The sequence below is a fragment of the Clupea harengus genome, chromosome 14 (assembly GCF_900700415.2).
Source record: "Clupea harengus chromosome 14, Ch_v2.0.2, whole genome shotgun sequence".
NCBI lineage: Eukaryota > Metazoa > Chordata > Actinopteri > Clupeiformes > Clupeidae > Clupea > Clupea harengus.
The window spans coordinates 15707363-15726380 of record NC_045165.1 but is presented as its reverse complement, the minus strand read 5'-3'; the positions used below and the strand labels follow the sequence as shown (position 1 = coordinate 15726380).

General features: G+C 45.7%; 2 protein-coding genes and 1 long non-coding RNA gene across 4 annotated transcripts in view; 2 read left to right on the top strand and 1 right to left on the bottom strand.

The window, feature by feature from the left end:
- Positions 1-686: 686 nt before the first annotated feature.
- dnajc17 (DnaJ (Hsp40) homolog, subfamily C, member 17) overlaps positions 687-19018 on the bottom strand; it is a 50488-nt gene continuing 32156 nt past the window's right edge. For both annotated transcript variants that reach the window (XM_031579947.1, XM_012836847.2), the window contains exon 11: positions 687-1441. In XM_031579947.1, the coding sequence (XP_031435807.1) occupies positions 1286-1441 (156 nt within the window). In that variant the 3' untranslated portion in view covers positions 687-1285. The remainder of the gene's footprint in view (positions 1442-19018) is intronic.
- On the top strand, positions 12994-16079 carry LOC116223424. The gene is made up of 2 exons (XR_004165076.2): positions 12994-13652; positions 16002-16079. It is a non-coding gene; the product is annotated as an uncharacterized LOC116223424 (long non-coding RNA).
- Positions 16118-17706, top strand: LOC116223423 (cdc42 effector protein 3). The gene has a single exon (XM_031579949.2). The coding sequence runs from the start codon at positions 16131-16133 to the stop codon at positions 16728-16730; it is 600 nt and encodes a 199-aa protein (XP_031435809.1). The 5' UTR covers positions 16118-16130; the 3' UTR covers positions 16731-17706.

The following is a 19018-nucleotide window of genomic DNA, read 5'->3' as shown; positions in this document are numbered from 1 at the left end:
TGAAACATCAAGACTGGGCCAAGAACTATCTGAAGACAGATTTTTCAAAGGTTTTATGGACTGATGAGATGAGAGTGACTCTTGACGGACCAGATGGATGGGCCCGTGGCTGGATCAGTAACGGGCACAGAGCTCCACTTCGACTCAGAAGCCAGCAAGGTAGAGGTGGGGTACTGGTATAGGCTGGTATTATTAAAGATGAGCTAGTTGGACCTTTTCAGGTTGAACATGGACTCAAAATTAACTCCCAAACCTACTGCCAGTTTTTAGAAGACACTTTCTTCAAGCAGTGGTACAGGAAAAAGTCTGAATCTTTCAAGAAGACCATGATTTTTATTCAGGACAATGCTCCATCACATGCATCAAAGTACTCCACTGCGTGGCTAGCCAGTAAAGGCCTTAACGATGAAATAATAATGACATGGCCCCCTTCCTCAGCTGACCTAAACCCTATTGAGAACTTGTGGAGCCTTCTTAAACAGGAGATTTACAGTGAAGGAAAACAGTACACCTCTCTGAACAGTGTCTGGGAGGCTGTGGTTACTGCTGCACAAAATGTTGATCGTCAACAGATCAAGAAACTGACAGACTCCATGAATGGAAGGCTTATTACTGTTATTGAAATGAAGGGTGGCTAACTTGGTCACTGATTTTTTTTTTGAAAAGACAGAAATGTTATTTTTTTGTAAATTTTGAGTTGTTTGTTTATTATTCTCACTTTAACAGATGGAAATAAACAAGTGAGATGGGAAAAAAATTCGTTTTTCATTTAGTTGCATAATAATTCTGCACACTAATAGTTGCCCAATAATTGTGCACATAGATATTCTCCTAAAAACCTCACTTTTACTTTCTATAATATTCAGGTTTGAGGTTTATTGACATTTTGGATTGACAGAGAGCACTGTATTTGTTCAATAATAAAAGGAATCCTCAAAAATACAACTTGCCTAATAATTGTGCACACAGTGTATAATCACGAGTCAGAAAAACACAGCACAGACACTTCTAGAAATAAAAAAAAAACATTTATTCCATTCCCACAACCTAAATTACAATAAAAATACACATTTAAATTGTCCATAAACTGAGCAACATGGCTTTATGAAACTAAAGCAATGGAGATCCCAGTCTCACAATATTTACTGAACAATTTGCCACGTCCAAACATCTTCTCCAAACAAAATCACCGCTCGTACTGATTGGAGCAAGACTCCAATTGACCAATCAAGCACCCTGATACTGGTTTATGTCCCAAGGGGCCCAATGGGATCCAGTGTTAAGGTCAGGCTTTTGCCTTGGCTTTGGTACTGGTGGCCGCTGCCTCCTCGTCGTCGTCGTCTTCCTTCTGCATTTCATCGATGAGTCTCTGTCGCTCTGCTGCCTGGCGCATCCTCATCAGCACCAGGCTCTCGTAGTCACGACCGGAGGTCAGGGAGGCCTGCAGGAGGTGACGGGAACACAACACACACACACACACAGATGTGCCCATACACATGGGAACACAAATGCGCACGCACGCACACACACACACACCGTCAGTGACATCACTTTTCAGTCACATGCGTGTGAGTCAACATTAGCATAGACGGCAAGGCTTACCTTATACTGAAAGCGCCTCTAAAACAAACAACATGCCCTCACATGGCAAACAGGCAGGAGCCTGTAAATATTTGACTTTGCAGCACTCAAATACACAAAAGGTGTGTGACCCCCACTCCTGAGTATGCATGATGGCGGGGACAGAGAGGGAGAGAGAGAGAGAGAGAGAGAGGAAGTGACAGAAATACAGTCACAGAGAGAGAGAGAGAGAGAGAGAAAAATACAGACAGACACACAGAAAAAGTGACAGAGAGAGGGAGAGAAAAAAAAAAGAGCAGAGCCCAGTGTGGGAGTGTTGGGAGTGAGGCCACGACTGGCTAATGCTGCTGTGTGTGAAAGATTGCGGGAGCCGTCTGACTGGGCTGTGGGCGTCTGACGGGGCCGTGGGATGGAGACGTTGCCATGTCTTGCCAGAACTGGCTGAAGACGCACATGGGATCTCGTCCTCAAAGAACCACCAGGGTTCCAAGCCTGAAGTCACCAATGCTTAGCAAACACAGCCTGTCTGATGCCGATAGTTAGTCACTTGTCCACTACGGTTAACTCCATGCAAGTTTGAAAATGAAAAAGTCTTAAAAGAAAAAAGAAAAAAACTGGAACAAATTGATGTACTTTCAGTGCTGGAAAGGAACTTTGAAATGGCACTATGATTTCACGTTTTGCACAGTGATTAAGTGGCACTGCCGCCATTCTGAAGAAAGCAACACAGGCAAGTACAGGCAAGTAGACAGACAGACAGACAGACAGACAGACAGACAGACAGACAGACACAGACAGACAGACAGAAAGCAAATTAGTTTTATTATAGGAGTTGAATGAGATGAGATGAGACCCTTGTTAAAAGGATAATTCACAACTGATATTTACATTTTCTGTTTGTTTACTTTTATGTCCATTTATTTCTTTATTTTCACCTAGAATGACTTACAGAAACAAGCATACATCCAACCAGTATGCAGGCTCTCTGGGTATCAGAGCCTAGCCGTGATATTGGTAGCATTATGCTATACCACTCTGTGGTAAAACTGTGACACAAAAGTCAAGGGTACTCTACTACAGTGCTTGCTTTTCTGCAGTGCCTTGCGATCAGGTTAAAAGTAAAGCCACGCAGACACAGGCTCCAGAGATACAGGGTTCCAGTCTCTCCCGCAGCAGTAGCGGGAGGCTGGAGCAGGAGGCCCAGAGGCCCAGCTGCAGCCTCCCCTGTCTGGGCTTAAAGTCCCCCAACTCCTGCCCCTCAGGAGGGTGGGCCTGGGGGCCACGCTGTCTGCAGAACAAACCGTTGTTTTAGGGGATTAGGGAGAGGAAGCCTGCTGTGCCAGGGAAGTGTCCACCTAACAAGACCACGAGTGCAGAGGAGTCTGTGGGTTTTGTTTGTCTCTCTCTCTCTCTCTCTCTCGGTCTCTTTCTCTGTCTGCGTGTGTGTGTGTGTGGGTGTAAAAAGTGAGTGAGTGAAATAAAGGGAAAGTATAAAAAAAAAAAAAAGAGAGACGGAACAGTGTGTGTGTGCGTGTATATTTGCATGTGTGCGTGTGTGCGTGCGCGTGTATATTTGCATGCGTGCGTGCGTGTGTGTATGATTGTGTCTGTCTTAGGGATAAGCAAAAATAGCAAAGGGCAAGTAATTCTGTGAGGTAAACCATCTGGAAGAGATGATGAAGGCTCCGTCAACCACCCGTGTGTATAGAGAGGGAGGGAGGAAAAAAGTAAGAACGAGGGAAAGGGAGGGGAGGAGAAGAGGAGCGGAGCGGAACTGTATGGGGCGATGCGTCGCGTGTTGGACTAAGGCCTGTGATTACCATTGCAGCGAAAATGAGCTCAGGTTGCGCTGCTCCAAACATGTAACCATGAAATATCACGCAAGCTCAATTAGGTAAATAAACAACTGTTGCATCTTCAATTAGACCAGGAAAAAAAAAAGGAGTGTGCTGTGAGACAGCAAATCCCCAACCCCCACCCCCCTCACATCTTACCATACCTCAGCTCCAACACTCCCTCTACTGGTCAAAAATATATTACAGCTGAGACAAGCCCACAGTCAGACGTCTACACACCTAAGGTGCATTGTTCTCCAGGGTTAGAGTAATAGGGTATTCTACTGTACGGTTTTCAATAAAATAATAAGATCACGTGCGGAAGTAGAGATGCACCCAGCGACTGGTTATGCCAGCTGTTTGTCTATATTAAGAGCTCATGGTGTCTGGTTTGGAATAAGCTTCGGCGCTCACAACCCAATAGCAGTCAGAAGAAAGACTGAGTCGGTCTAGGCTTGCAACTCCCATGATTTATGTTTATTCTCCTGACAGATCTGTACAGATAATAATATTAATATATATATAAACATAGCAATGCAGAGCATATCTAGATATCAAATGTGTATGTGTGTTCGTCAGTCAGTCAGTCAGTCAGTCTCAGATACTGATGTGGCTGCTAAGGAATGATGAGGTAACCAGGTTGTGCGTCGTCTAGCCCAGGTGTTACTAAGCATGATGACGTTGCCGCAGAAACACTGAGGGGTGTTCCCTAGTCCGTACAGTACGTGTCTGTGTGTGTGTGTGTTTGGTCTGTGAATCACAATAACTCACACTAAATGCATTGCAGGCATGTGTTCCAAGGTGACGAAGTGATCTGTTATGGTGTCTGGTCTAGAGTGAGTGTATGTGTGTGTGTGTGTGTGTGTGTGTGTGTGTGTGTGTGTGTTTGGTCTGTGAATCACATTATAACTCAGTGTGCAGAGGTGTGTGCGCTGGGTCGGTGGGAGGAGGAGGAAGAGGGTTGAGCAGATGGGAAAGCGCAGCATAGGGCCTACTACTCAGACCGCAGCGCCTGAGCCGCCGCCACCACCTCACACAGACAGCGGGAGCAGAGCTGGAGAGATATCATCCTCCTCCTCCTCCTCCTCCTCCTCCTCCCCTGGGACTGAAGGGGGGTAGTGTAAACAAGGCTGATGTCACACACACACACAGCTTACCAGAACCAGTTTTACGATCTGATATCACATCCTCGCAAGTCATCACTGCAGAAGCCTCGAGTCACACACACGCACAGACACACACACACACACACACACACACACACACACACAGAGAGACACCCACACACAGAGAGACACCCACACCCACAGACACAGACACAGACACAGACACAGACACAGACACAGACACAGACACAGACACAGACACAGACACCCACACAGAGACAAGACACAAAAGAATGTATCCACTGCAACTATAGAAACTGTTTCACCGATTTGTTACACATAGCCTCACTGGACTAACTGACAGAAAAGGCTTAAAGTGTATTTTTGTCCTTGTAATATCAGTTGAAATGAGTGTTTTCAAGTATTACATGTTTTTAGACTGCACCTCTGTATGGACCTACTTTTATGTCACTCTAGATCGAGAATCATCACAATTCTGCTCCGGCGGGAGTTATTCGGTGAATACAAACATGGGAGACCGCTGCGCTGGAGGTAGTCTATGGAGGGACAATGAGGGGTTAGACCTCATACAAATTTGGCTCACTTTCTCTTCATCCTCGTCATCATCTGCTCACGAATTCGCTGGCTGTCACTGCACATGACTTCTAAATAAAATCATAAATGAACTTGAACTTGAACAAAATGCTGGCTGGCTGATGCATCCCTGCTGCATGTGACATCTTTGTTATTGTTCTTCTGCAAGTGCAGGTCAGATCAGGACTGTGACTAGTTCACACAGGAATCTGACATTGGCCACATTTATTAAAAAAAATTGTGTGAACAGCCATTATGTGGGCGCAATGGTGGAAGCTGTCTGTCTACATCGCGTTGGATATACGTGTCTGTTTACTACCAGCTCTTTACCTTCAGCCAAACAGAGATAAATCGGATCTGAGCAATAAATCCAAACTGACCTCTAAGGCTTGCAGTGTGAACGTAGCCTAAGTTTCCACTTAAATAAGCCTTCCATCTCAACATGCATTTCTGGGATGGGCCTACACTGTGAGGGGTTAAGACAGAAGAAAGAGGAGTGGACAGGAATCCCGTGATTGCTCACTGGAATCCCTCCGTCCGAGAAAGAAGGGAACCCATCACACAACACTCAACCACATGTGCACTGTGTGTGTGTGTGTTGTGTGTGTCTATTCTCAAATTCTCAAACTGACAACCAAATGTGCGAGAGAAAAATTATGTAGAAATTACATAATCCTCTCTGAAGATTTCTCTGCTCACGGGTAGAGCTGTAAAGCGACAGTTCTCAGGTTGCAGTCAACCACCTGCCGTTGCAGAGAGTATTCTACACAATTGTTTGTCGGTTTGTTTGTTTGTAGAGATAATTACCAAATTGAAATAAAATTCTATTACTCAACAACTAAACCCTCTATTTATCAGACTTTGTGTTATAGCTATAGTGAAATATGACGCCTACAGATCCACACACACACACACAATTTCTCATTTCTGTCAGTGTGATGTGGCTAGGGTGATTAATGGGGGCCAAACACTTATTTAGAGATCATTAGGAGAGTGCTACGTCCGTGCGAGCCGCGTGCCCAGCGCTCTCCGCTAACTCAAACAAACACCCGCACTAGGAGAGACAGCGTGCCAGAGCACAAAGATGAAATTTAAACTCAACTAGAGAACAAAGAAAGGAGGGGAAGGCAAAAATATACAACTTTGTATTCTTCTCACAAATGCGTTACGGGCGGGTGAGAAAAATACGCAGACAAGATCAGTGAATATTCTGGGCCAGGGAGAAGGGAGGTGGGTGTGTGTGTGTGTGTGTGTGTGTGTGTGTGTGTGTGTGTGTGTGTATGTGCATGTGCATTTGTGTATGTGAATGTGTGTTGGATTGTGCATGTGTGTGACAAGTGGAGATAGATCTATGAGCATTCAGAGCCAGGGAATAAAGAGAACTGTGCATGTGTGTGTCTGTGCTTGTGCGTGTGCGTGTTTGTGTGTGTGTGTGTGTGTGTCTGTGCTTGTGCGTGTTTGTTGGGAGGTAGTGACAAGCGGAGATAGATTTGTGAGTACTTAGAGCCAGGGAATAGGGAGAACAGTGTGTGTGTGTGTGTGTGTGTGTGTGTGTGTGTGTGTGTGTGTGTGTGTGTGTGTGTGTGTGTGTGTGTGTTTATGTGTGTGTGTGTGTGTGTGTGTGTATTGCTAAGAGGGGCTGGAAACACAGTTTAAGGCTCCCCTTCCTGAGTCGAGTGCTTTAGAGCACAGATCCCCCAGCCAACTTCTGGAGCTGCTTTTGTTAATGACAAAGATGCAGGAGCTATTGTGCGCATGAAACAGAACACCTGGCCCCAGAGTCTAATTGATGAAAAGACTAAAGAATGCAATCACATTTGGGGGAAAGGTTCAGAAAAGAAACTTGAATGAAAGGAACAGAAAAGAACAATGGGAGAGAGAGAGAGAGAGATATGTGAGGAAGGGAGACAGAGGAGGAGGAAGGCAGAGAAAAAAAACAAAGCGAGAGGGAGAGAGAGAGAAAGAGGGAGAGAGACTTTGGCTTTTAAGTTTCCTTTCTTACCAGTAAAAAGGAAACCCACAGAGGTAAAAACCAGACAGACTGAAAACCCAAGCAGTTACAAGTCTGTGGGGGGGAATCCACAAAGAAAACAAAACAAAAGATAAGCAATCATTGCTCAGTATCAATCATGTACTCAGACGTTAAGCTCACATACCCACACCCGACACACCCTCTTCATTTACCCTGCAAATGCATTCTTCAATCCCCCAGACTTTAGTGAAACACTTCAAGACACCGATATATTTATAATAACTAAATTCAATTCTTCAGCACGGGAATGAGGGAGAAGTAGATGAGACAGAGAGCAGCGTTTCTGCCCTTCACCTCCGCTATCCGTTCAGTGCGCGTAAATAAACAGAACGAAAGAGAAATTGAGGTGAGAGACAGACAGACAGAGAGTGTGTGCGAGGGAAAGAATGATTTTGAAGTACCCTGTGCATGATTGATGCGATGGGGCTGTCCCTCCTCAGAGCCCCGGAGCGGAGGGGTGAACGTGATGGAGGCCAGAACAGAGATTCGATTTCCGCTAACACATCTGTCCGACGCAGCGCATCAGGATCAAAGAGACCCACGAGGAAAGCGGGCCCAGAAACAGAAACAACTTTGACGGCTCGTGTGATAAGTCGGACTTCCCACAACATAAGCTTGAGTTTGCCGAGAAACGGTAATTAAAAGACGATTAACACGCTAACGACCCGGGGGAACTTCAAATAATGCTCATACGAATAAGAGCATATCAGACGAGCAGAGTTATGACACCATTCATGGGTAGGGCTAGGGTAGCTCGATGTACAAATAACTCCAACCATTGTGAGTCACTGAAAAAAAACCACTCCAAACACTCCAAACAATGGCAAACACCCACACTCAGCTATTATATCTGCCGTGCCACTATCCCAATGCAAATTAAAACATCTGGCTCACCCTCAGAGGCGTTAGGGATGCCTGATAGGACTGTTTATCATCTCACTCACATGCGGCTCCTAAAAGCAGTCCTGGGCACCATGTGGGGAAAAGTGCCGAGTGTGGCAGTGTTGGCTCAGGGGGGAGAAACTGGCATCTTATGGCATTAATATGTTGGTCAAACAGCTCTGGGAGCGCAGGAGCGGCTCAGTGTTTACCTCCAGAGTTTCATCTGGGGCCGCACAGAAACCCAAATATCAAGGCCCTTGATTTAATAACTACAAATCACTACGTGCCAGAGGACATCAGACAGTACAAACATTTTCAGACCAATTTCCCCGAACTCCAACAACTTGTGAGGTATAAACTCACAAACACAAACACACAGACATATCAAATTGATATTGTTTTTTCTCTCAGCCTACTTCTCCCTTCAGATCTAAGGGAATCAAGCATAAGTAGGAAGGTCGGAATAAAATCCAACTCCTTTTAAGGGAGGTCAGCAATCAAGCGTGTCCAGGAAAACAAAAACCTGATTATGTTGCTCAATAAAATCAAATCCACTTCTGCACATGAATTGTGAACACATGCGGTCAGGCTTACTTTAAAACGCAACCAGTTACACACTCACTACTATAGAGTATAATTATGGCAAATAACAATAAGCAGATAACACTGCACTATAAAAAAGTATATTATCCTGACTACCTGCAGCATGTTAAATAAAGAGATCGAAACATCTAGTATTACAGCTTCACCACTAATAACTGAAAGACTTATTAGGTATAAGAGCTTCTGTGTTTAATGAGTTTAGCAGCAATTTGAATTAGCTCTACAACCTCAACCACCATCAATTCCTTCAGCGGTTGAAATCAGAGACTCTATTCTTCTCTACTCCATCCTATTACAGCAGTGGCATTTCTCACTTTGTGTAATTACGCAAGACGACATGACAAGGCTTCTTAGGAGCTGGGCTTCGCGCAAGCCGTGTGAGTCAAGCGTGATTTCAAGACGCCGTCTGTTGCGCTGCTGCTCTGGTTCTGGCTCACACAGGTGTTGTGCCCGACAGGTGAGTTTCAGTTGGACCCCCGCCACCGTGCCATCACAGTGACTCACTGCCCTTGCATTGCACTGCACTGCAGACTCACAGCGGCTCTCACACAGAAGCTCCTCTAGTCCAAACAGCAGTAAATCACCGCAAGGCTACACTTCCTTCCGCCCCGGCCCGGGCCCCATGCTAAGCCAGCGGGGAGGACGAGCCCTCGCATGTTTAAGGCAGAGTCACATCGCCCACTCGTCTCCACTCAAAAACCTTATTTACTTTGTGCTTCGCTTGTGTGTGTGTGTGTGTGTGTGTGTGTGTGTGTGTGTGTGTGTGTGTGTGTGTGTGTGTGTTTGGGAGGCAGTAGTAAGACAGAGAACGAAGTGTACAATGAACACGAACACACACACACACACACACACACACAAACAAACAAACACACAAAGCCACAGCCCCGCTGCTTACAAAGGCCACTATGAGCCGCGTCTGGAAACACTTTCCCGGTGACGGTGAAGAAAACAGGCTGCATCCTAGGGCACACACACACACACACACACACACACACACACACACACACACACACACACACAAGCCGCGACCGCAACAACACCAGCAGTGGTCTGCCGACCGGCCCCGAGAACACAATGAACCAGCCACTCTTCTCATCAGCCAAGGCCAAAGTAATCAATCCAGAGTCAGAGAGGCATACCAAAAACAACATGAAAGCAAACCCCACCTTGTACTTCTGATCGTGTGACAACCCCCTCTCTAGGCCACAGCATGGGTTAAGGCGAGCAATTACATCGCCCTTTGATTATCTGCTAGCATGAATCCAGGGCTGCAGAACTGCTTGCTTGACAAAAAGAGATGGCTAGACTTCTAGAGTGCTGGGGGGAAAAAAAGTCAAATAAAACATATTTCTGTATTGTTCTGCGAGTTCCAGGTTCCAGGGCTTGAGTAAATGTTATGTTGAGGCTGGTGTTATTTCATTTGCGTGAGTAACTGCTCGCACTGCGGAGCACCAGATCCTTTGTGAAGAGGGAGGATTGTTGTTTATTGGACCTGTTTGAAAGGAGCCCATCAGGAAGGCAGCAATCAGGGGGGACGAGCCCCCTTCTTGGGCCCTTGCGCTCAGCCCGTTTAACCTCAGCCAGGCCCCGTCAGGAAGCGGTTCTGACGCGGTCCGGGCCAGGCGGAGATGACTCCTGATGTGCTGTTCTCCAAGAGAAGAACACTGTGTGTCTGGTGAGGCCAAATGAATTCCGCAGGCAAACCACACACACACACACACACACACACACACACTCACACACACTCACACACACAGGCAAACACAAAGAAATGCATGCATGCACGCACGCACACACACAAACATACATACATACGCCTAGAAAGACACACAAGGACACAGACAAATAATAAGGACACACATACACACACAGAAACATTAAAGACAGTCAGAAACTCAAACAGATGCACACACTCAAATAAGGACACCAATCTACACAAATCATTAAGTCAGACAAACACACACACACACACACACACACGCACACAAAGACACACACACACACACACACACACATAAACAGCTGTGCTCCACCCGTTTGCTCCAGATGTACGGCCCCCTCCCAGGAGAGAGGTGGGGGAACGGGACTGTGGCCGTGATGCTGAGCAGAGCGGATGGAGCAGCCCGCCAGACAGCTGAGGCTGGGACACACGGCCCTCCCCGCCCCTTCGGCCGCCGTCTTCCCCCCAGTGCTTGCGTCTGTGCACAGGCCTGCGGTAAGACCAGGGCCCAGCCTCTCCTTCACACGTTACACTGTACCACACTACAGTCCCTGTGCCCGCTTCTACACGCAATCCAAGGGTCTCCCAAACAGACAACACAACACTAAGTAGAACCGTGTACCTCTACTGATAAAGGAGTTATTACAATTGAAAATGAGCACAGGGTCAATAAATCTTTGTAAAGGGTTCCACGGAGAACCCTTTATTAGAAGATTCTGACTAGACCCTTTTAGGGTCGTAAAGCTTAACCCATCAGGGGAGTAGATTGAGGGTATGCAAGGTTCTAGGTGTCCACCGACTTCGACTGAATGATTATAAAAGCCCTTGACTAGATCAATCATTTGTTCTCCTAATCCAGAGCAGAGAGAGAACTCTGCAGGGGACACTGAGAAAGGTTGCTGCATTGTGTTGCTTTCTCATGGCTAAAAAATGAAGGTATGATTGGCTTACATACATGCCTGGAATAATGCTTAACAAAAGTAAACATCATTCTTGGCTTAGTTTTGGGAGAAAAAGCTGACGGGATTTTATGAATTATACTTTGCTGCATTCGTCAAATTCTAAATGAAGTTGTCAATGTTTACATAAGGTGCTGCAGTGCAAACAGTGACAAAATATTTAAAAACTACTCGCAACACCATCAGGGCAAAGCGAACCCCCAACTAATTCTCTACTCTGTCTATTTATTTGCACAACAAATGAGAAACAGCGCATTTCGGCAAAAATCTGGATCTTTGCCGAAATGGTACTCTGAGCAGTCCTTACTGTAAACCACCACAGAGTAAATAGTTCTGAACTAATCACCATTTCAAAAACATTTGCATTTTTTTCACCCATTGAAATCTACAAATCATGCCAAGGAATGTGGCAAAAGTGGAGAAGGGGAAAAGAAAAAAGAAGAAAAAAAAGGCCGAAAGAAAAAGGGGGGGAAAAAAACTCCCTCCCGTGTGTTTGCGATACGACCTACCAACACGTGTGGTGGCAGGCGTGAGAACTCCGGGATGGCTACAGTTATTGCTGATGAAGCCTTGCGCAACTCAGCCTGGTCTGTACTTGTCTCACTGCTTCTGCCGTTTTTGTTGTTGTTGTTGTTGGAAGGCCCCATGCACAAACCAGTGGCTCTCAATTCAATTCAATTCAATTCAATTCAATGCAATTCAATTTCACTCAATTCAATTCCATTAGCTTCACTTCCATTCAATTCAATTCCGATTTAATGTACCTTAATTGTAATGACATACATGTCATCACATACAGTGTTAAGTACAACAGTACTGATGATTTCCCCTCTCGTCCCTCTCGTCTTTCTCTCTCTCGCTCACCAGGAGCTGAGTGGCTTTGGCGGGCGGCATGGATGACGGGTGGCTTTGCCACAGCTTAGAGCGCACAGGAAATCAGCAGGGTGAGGACAAAGACACGGAGATTAGGAATCTGTTAACCCCCTCCGGACAGAGCCCCCCACGCAGCCCAAACACACACACACGCACGATCGCACGCACACTCACACACACACTCGCACACACACTCGCTCGCACACACACACACACACACAGGAATGTGCTGTGTGCTTCCACACAGGAGTGGTTTCCCAGGAAAGAGGGACAGAGACACAGGAGGAGAGAGAGAAAGAGAGTGGGTGAAAGAGTGGAATAAGAAAGGGTGAGAGAAGGAGAGATAGGAGGAGGGTGGGGGGTGACAAAGAATGGGATAGAGTGAACGAACAGAGAGACTGTGAGAGCAAGAGGGGGTAAGATCAAGACACAAGAGAGAGAGAAAGAAAGAAAGAAAGAGAGAGAGAAAGAAAGAAAGAAAAAAGAGAGAGAGAAAGAAAAAAAAGAGAGAGAGAGAGAGATAATCTATCCATTCCTCAGCTAAAGGCCTGTACTCATCAGATTTATAGCATCTGACTGGAGGGTGTGTGACCTCACCAAAGGGCAAACCGACCTGTTGCCCCGGGTTAGAGGCAGAGAGAGGGAGAGAAAGAGAGGGAGAGAGAGAGAAACAAAGGGAGTAAAAAAAGAAAACTCCACCTGCTTGGAACACATATATTCATTCACGTCAACCTCACCTGGGCAACCTAACTGCCACGCCTCAGGTTGGACTCAAACATTAAGAACCCAGGAGGTAGCAGAAGACACTGAACAGAGGAGATAACGAGATCAAGGCACGAGATCAACACTAAAGGAGTTAAGAGACTCCCCTCCTGAAGCCTGGACTTAGTCACTTAACAGGTGAGGCATTCTCTGACCCTATGATGGTAGGTTATCTAATAGATCATTAAACAGGGGAAACGTATGGCTGTTTCTCTGGCTAATGATTAGCTTGGTGGCTTTGTTAACCAAGACAGAATGATGAATGATGCCTGAATACCATGGTTCATAATGAGCTTGGTTGTAAAATAAAAATTGTGGCAGCAAAATGGATTAGCAGTGGTTAGGCACAATTATGGGTGACATACTTGCCTACACGGAGTCTTTAATTTTATGGCATGATGTTGGCAAAACGGCTTAGAGCTCCAGTGAAGTAAATGATTGATCTTTCAAGCATGCATCTGGAGTTAACTGGAGTTAAAAGGAGCGTTTGTTGAGCAGAAACTCCAGCATTGCCTCATAAAGTCTTCCCTTCTTCTTTCACTCTCTCATTCAGTCTCTCGTTCTAGTTTCGCAGCAGAGCAAGTCCTGTCATGTCAGGTGTGTTATCATCGGAGTACGCAGTTATCTGTCTCGGCCTCGTTTCCTGACTGAGGATACAGGAAACAGAGCAGACAGGGAACGGATGGTGCACCAGACCCCAGCCAGGTAAGAACATTCAAATGTACCGATCTGTTCTGTATTTCTGAAACTGCATAGAATATGCTCTGTTCTATGGAGAAACATCTTTTTCAGGCAACATACACCGAGAGCATAGTTATGACAGCTGTAATACAAACCGCCGAAAGAGAGGAGATTCAGGTAGCACAGGTATTTGATGACACACTAAGGAGTTGTCATGGGAAATAGGTGCAGCTAAAGTCATTGTTTTGGGGATTATTTTTTAGAGGGCATGTTTAGAAGGGACAGGTAGTGTGGGATTCAAATCAGTGCTAATAAGGTTTTTGCTCGAAGGGAAAATGTTTCCTAATTCTAATCCTTCCTCCAGAGAGAGAGAGAGGCAAAGAGAGAGACATCGAGCTCCACCTTTCCTCCATAGTGTTACATGTTGCGAAAGGAATGCTGTTGTGTCCACACGCTCGCACCTCCCGCTGCTGTTGAAGTGCTGATAAAACCTTTATTAGCCAACAAAACATGTTTTCTGTAGTGCCTTACAAATTTAAAGAGTGAGTGTTTCGAGTCACGAACACAGATCTTATATGGGCTGAGCCTGAGAAGGCACTATAAAAAAAAAAAAAAAAAAACAGGACAGTTCACTTGACATGCCAATCGTGATGAAGTCTGCCTTAACAAGTTCAGTGTAACTAACGGGAACAAATGACCAGGGCTGGGTTTGACACCCAGGGAACATTCTTTCCCGAGCAACTCCCAAACGTAAAAGAAAATGGTTGAGTGAAATGATTTGTTCGCAGTGATTTGTTTGCACTGTACAACAGGACAACGCTTGCCAGATTATGATCCCATCCAGCAGACATCTTCAGAGGGCATTTAAAACAGTTAGGCTGTGTATCAAATCTCTTTGCGTTTCCAGGTTCAAGTAATACAATAGAGCTTAACGAATGGCTCAGCATGGCAAAGCTGATGAGAGTTGTACAGAAAAGGTGGCTGAAGGAGTCGGTTGGGGCTGTCAACACTACCCTAATAGCGGACCCAATAACGGCCGATCTCTATCGCAGATCTGGACCGGGTCAGGGCCTCTGTCGCTTCTTGGGCTCACTTTGCTCACTTTGTCTATGGCTGATGAGAAACAACTGACAAACGTTGCAAGTGTGTTGAGATCAAAGAGCCCATGCTTGTGGAGCGGTCATGTATCCCTGGTTGGAAAAACCTGTCCCTCTGGGAAAAATCCTGAGAATTGATCGGGATTTTGATTAAAAAAGCCAATAAAAGGTCAGATTTCAAAATGTGAAGTGTGATACAAATGAGCCAGCAAATTACAAGTTATACAGCTCTAATACTACCAGTAGCTGAGTAGTATTCGCCCAATATGCTGGGCTTATATGAGTTAACTTAATGCTGATCGATTAGCATTATGCTAGTAGCTGGTCAGCTGTCACTTGCTATGTTATGCTATTTATGGGCCGTCTTGACTACCAATCAAAACGATAGTGACAGACATGTTCAAATTCATACCTGACCAGTGCTGCAGTGTGTAAAGAGCAATGTATGAGCAGATATGTGGACACAAACTAACATTAGTGCCCTATCATAATTTGTTAGTGGCCAAGTTAGCTAATGTTTGCTGCTGGTGGGTACTGAGTACTTGCTATGCTAGCTAGTTTACGAGTGGTTTGTTATCGCATACATTACCACATACATTTTAATTTAACATTACACAAGCAAAATATCAGCTGGAATGTAGGATATAACAGTGAAAGACTTTGTCCACCATTGGTCTATCTACCGTAGCATACAGCTGGCAGAGTGAGTCATGTCACAATAGGCGAATGTTCCACCATTAATTTCAAGGTAAAAAGAGGGATGAAAAACGACCATAACAAAAGAGTCAAGGGGCATTGCAACCATTTTTACAAGAGCACTACACAGGATCAGGACGGACGTGTCAGAATTGGAGTGTCAATATCTCAAAAGCGATATGAGCAGAAGCAGTACCAAAAAGGGTGATTACAGCAATGGGTGATTACACAATCACACTAATTATATTTTAAAGAAAATATTGTATTCATCAGAAAACACTTTGTTAAAAGGCGCTTTATAAAAAGCATCTGTTTGAGAGCTATTGTGAATAATTGCACAGTGAACAGGTGCAGTGTTCAAACAAAACCTTTTTTCCCCTTTTCAAGGGAAGCTAAACTTGAGCCAAAGTCTGCATCTGGTGCTGGGAAAATCGCACGAATGTTCATTTAATGTCTACAGAGAGCAGTCATGTTTGTCCAAGATGACAATTAGCTGTTAGATTTACTGGGTATTGTTGACAGATATCAGTGTCAAAACCTGGATCGCCTAAACATTTTTTCTCTTTCCTTTCCTTCTCAGACAAGAAGACGAGACCATTTCAATGATGACACCTTCCATTTAAACCATTGCCGTCAAAACACTGACTCCTCCACATAGCAAAAAAGAGAGTGAGAAACATTCCAGTGTTAAATTGACATCACCATCAGGATGCCGTTGAAGACCTCACTGTACCGCAAGCCTTCCTCGGCTCGTTGGCCCCGGAGGGTGTCCAAGCGCCGGGACGTCCTTTCAGTTAACATGATCAGCCTTCCGCTGGGCGACTTCCGGCACCTGTCTCATATTGGCTCAGACGGCCAGGGCGACCGGTTTGGGGATCTGTCCTTCCTCAAGCGGGGGCACAGCTTGCTGCTCCAGAGCTCCCAAAGCGAGCAGAACCTCTTCCTGGCCTGCTCGCCGCCGCCTCCGAAACCCCCGCGTCTCAACCTGGACGAGGCCGAGGGGCAGGAGAGCCCCGACTGGGTGGCCCGGCGACACGACACTGCGCAGAGGCGAAAGAAGTGCAGCTCCCTGCCGCTGCTCGACAGTGAGGAAGGGGATATGGTCGAGGATGAATACACTGAGTCCAAGAGGGCCAGCGCCAGCACAAGCACAGGGCACAGCAGCCTGGACTCAGGGAGAGACTACACCCAGACCTCTATGGACATTTCACAGCCAGACGAGATCGACTCAGCATTCTCCTTCAGCCTTGACCTTGGGCCCTCCATACTGGATGATGTGCTTCAGGTGATGGACAAGCATCATCAGTAAAGGCGTAGGGCCTGGACGGAACCCATAACTAGAATATAATATAGACTTTTTAGATTAACTCTAGCTGGGGCATGTCAGACCTGCTGTGCATTTTCCGAAAGTGCCGCTGAACAACTAACATTGTTACATCGCAAAACTCTCTCTCCACAGTTCCTACGGTGGTTACTCAATGCTGCTTTTGGTAGACACAGTCCTGGACAGTTCCACTTGGGATGGAGAAAAGACAAAAACTCTCATCCCAAACCAAGATACAGATCTTTATCAAGACCTTTTTGTATCTATTTCATGGTGCTATCTCTACTGGGATGTTGCGGGCGAGGAATAAATGCTGACAAAGAGACCATTGCACCCGTGCTGGGTTCTAGAGGCATCAGCAGCACTTGCTCTCCCACATAATCTCGGATCTCTGGACCTCCACCGGAACAGAACAGAGTGTGGATAGATGGATATCAGCCCTGATGCGTATCTTAAGCTCATATCTGCTGACACAGGCACACATGCACACACACATACACATGAGCACAAACACACACACACACTCTCTCCCTCTCTCTCTCTCTCACACACACACACACACATACACACTCACTCTCTCTCTTTCTCTCTCTCTCATACGCACACACCTCCCAGCACCCACTCTTTCCCCATCTGTGTGAATGGGAGGTCATCTGAAAGGCAGACAGCAATAACAAAACGTAAACTCCTGCCAGTACTGTGCAATTTACTATTGAGTTTCTTCCTGGAAATGTGGGATTAGGCAATAGCCATTCAAATAATTCCCAACTATGTGCCAATATTTTAATCTGTGACCTTATTTTACATTTGGGGAGTGGGGTTTCTGTTATATTGAAGCGCCTGGGTATTGGACAGTCAGGGTATATTTATGAAGTGAAAGGCAAGGGTTAACAGAGTTTGAACACACATCTTACAAGGGTTGTCCTTGATAACATGGAAGAATAAAAGTTAATATTCTCCAGGTATTGCCTCTGTTACAGCATTTGATATATGTGATAAGACGTGGTTAATAATTTAGCAGCTTCCTCAGAAGTAAAATAGACCTGCTATAAAAAAAACAATTGTGTTTCTCTCTTGGTGAACTTGATCTTTTTGCTGTACCCGCACTGTTGCTATGGACTGTACTCTTTAGGAGATATTCTTTTCTATTTCTATTTTAATATTTGTGTTTCTGTCTTGAGGGGAACACATTTCTCAAGTGTAAGGGCTACATAAACACATTATGTTAACACTAATTACTCCCAAAACCATCCCTTCTCCTGGGCAAGCACAGCTGAAGACAGCTCTCAACAGTACAACAGCCTCTATACCTCAAATTCATGGCCACCTTTTTCATTTGCGGAGGCAAGTCTGTCCGTGCTTTTAATGTCCCTGCCATGCTTATAACGTTAAGCGGGAGTGGGTAGCACACAGGTTCTTCTCTCCGCGTCCTTGCCATCGCTATTTTCTTAGCTGTGAATCTATGCCGTGGTCCTAACAAGCGTCGGGGAGGTAAGACGATACTTCCACATGTGCTGGGCCGCTGGGCTGCTGGGCTAGGGGACTGTGGCCGTCTGCCGCTAGCCGGGCTCCAGACGAGGGTTTTAAACACTACCTGCTGAACAAACATGGCCCAACACCCGACGCAGAGGCTGACCAGCCCGCCAGGAGCACTGGCTAAAGTGAGCGAGAGAGCAGGAACACAGCAGGGGGTCTGGGGAAGAGGGGGACAGGGAACAAGAGAGAGGGGAGAGGGGGAGTGGGAGGGAGAGAGAGAGAGAGAGAGGGGAGAGAGAGAGAAATAATGAGGGGCTAGTTTGAGAAAAGAGGGAGAGGGAAATGGGGAACGAGAAAAAGATAGAGAGAGAGAGAAAGGAGAGAGACCGGGACATGATGGAAGAAAGAGTGTGACCGGGGGAATCAGAGAGCTGGAGGGAGAGAAGCAACAGGGTGGGGCCGCCGGCTGCTTGAACTGTTACAGCAACTAAATGTGTTCTTATTTCCCTTATTGATTTTTTTTTTTTAAACAATGTTCACACTTTTCCTGTCTGCCATTGAGAGTATTCATATCTATAAACACAGACATCAGGAGGATATCGATATCATCGATATCAATTAGACTGCAGCAAAACTGTACACACTAAAATTGTATCTGAAATTGTACTTTTGTATGAGTACAGACAGACTCATTTGTGAGTCCTCTGGGGTCTATTTATGTGAAGTACACATGCTGTGGGTGTGTGCGCTGTGTTAAGTGACGGTATGTTTCTCAAAGCCCAGAACACTACAGGCAC

What these genes read in the sequence shown, in the direction of transcription:
- LOC116223423 (XM_031579949.2), top strand. Translation starts at nt 16,131, where the DNA reads ATGCCGTTGAAGACCTCACTGTACCGCAAGCCTTCCTCGGCTCGTTGG.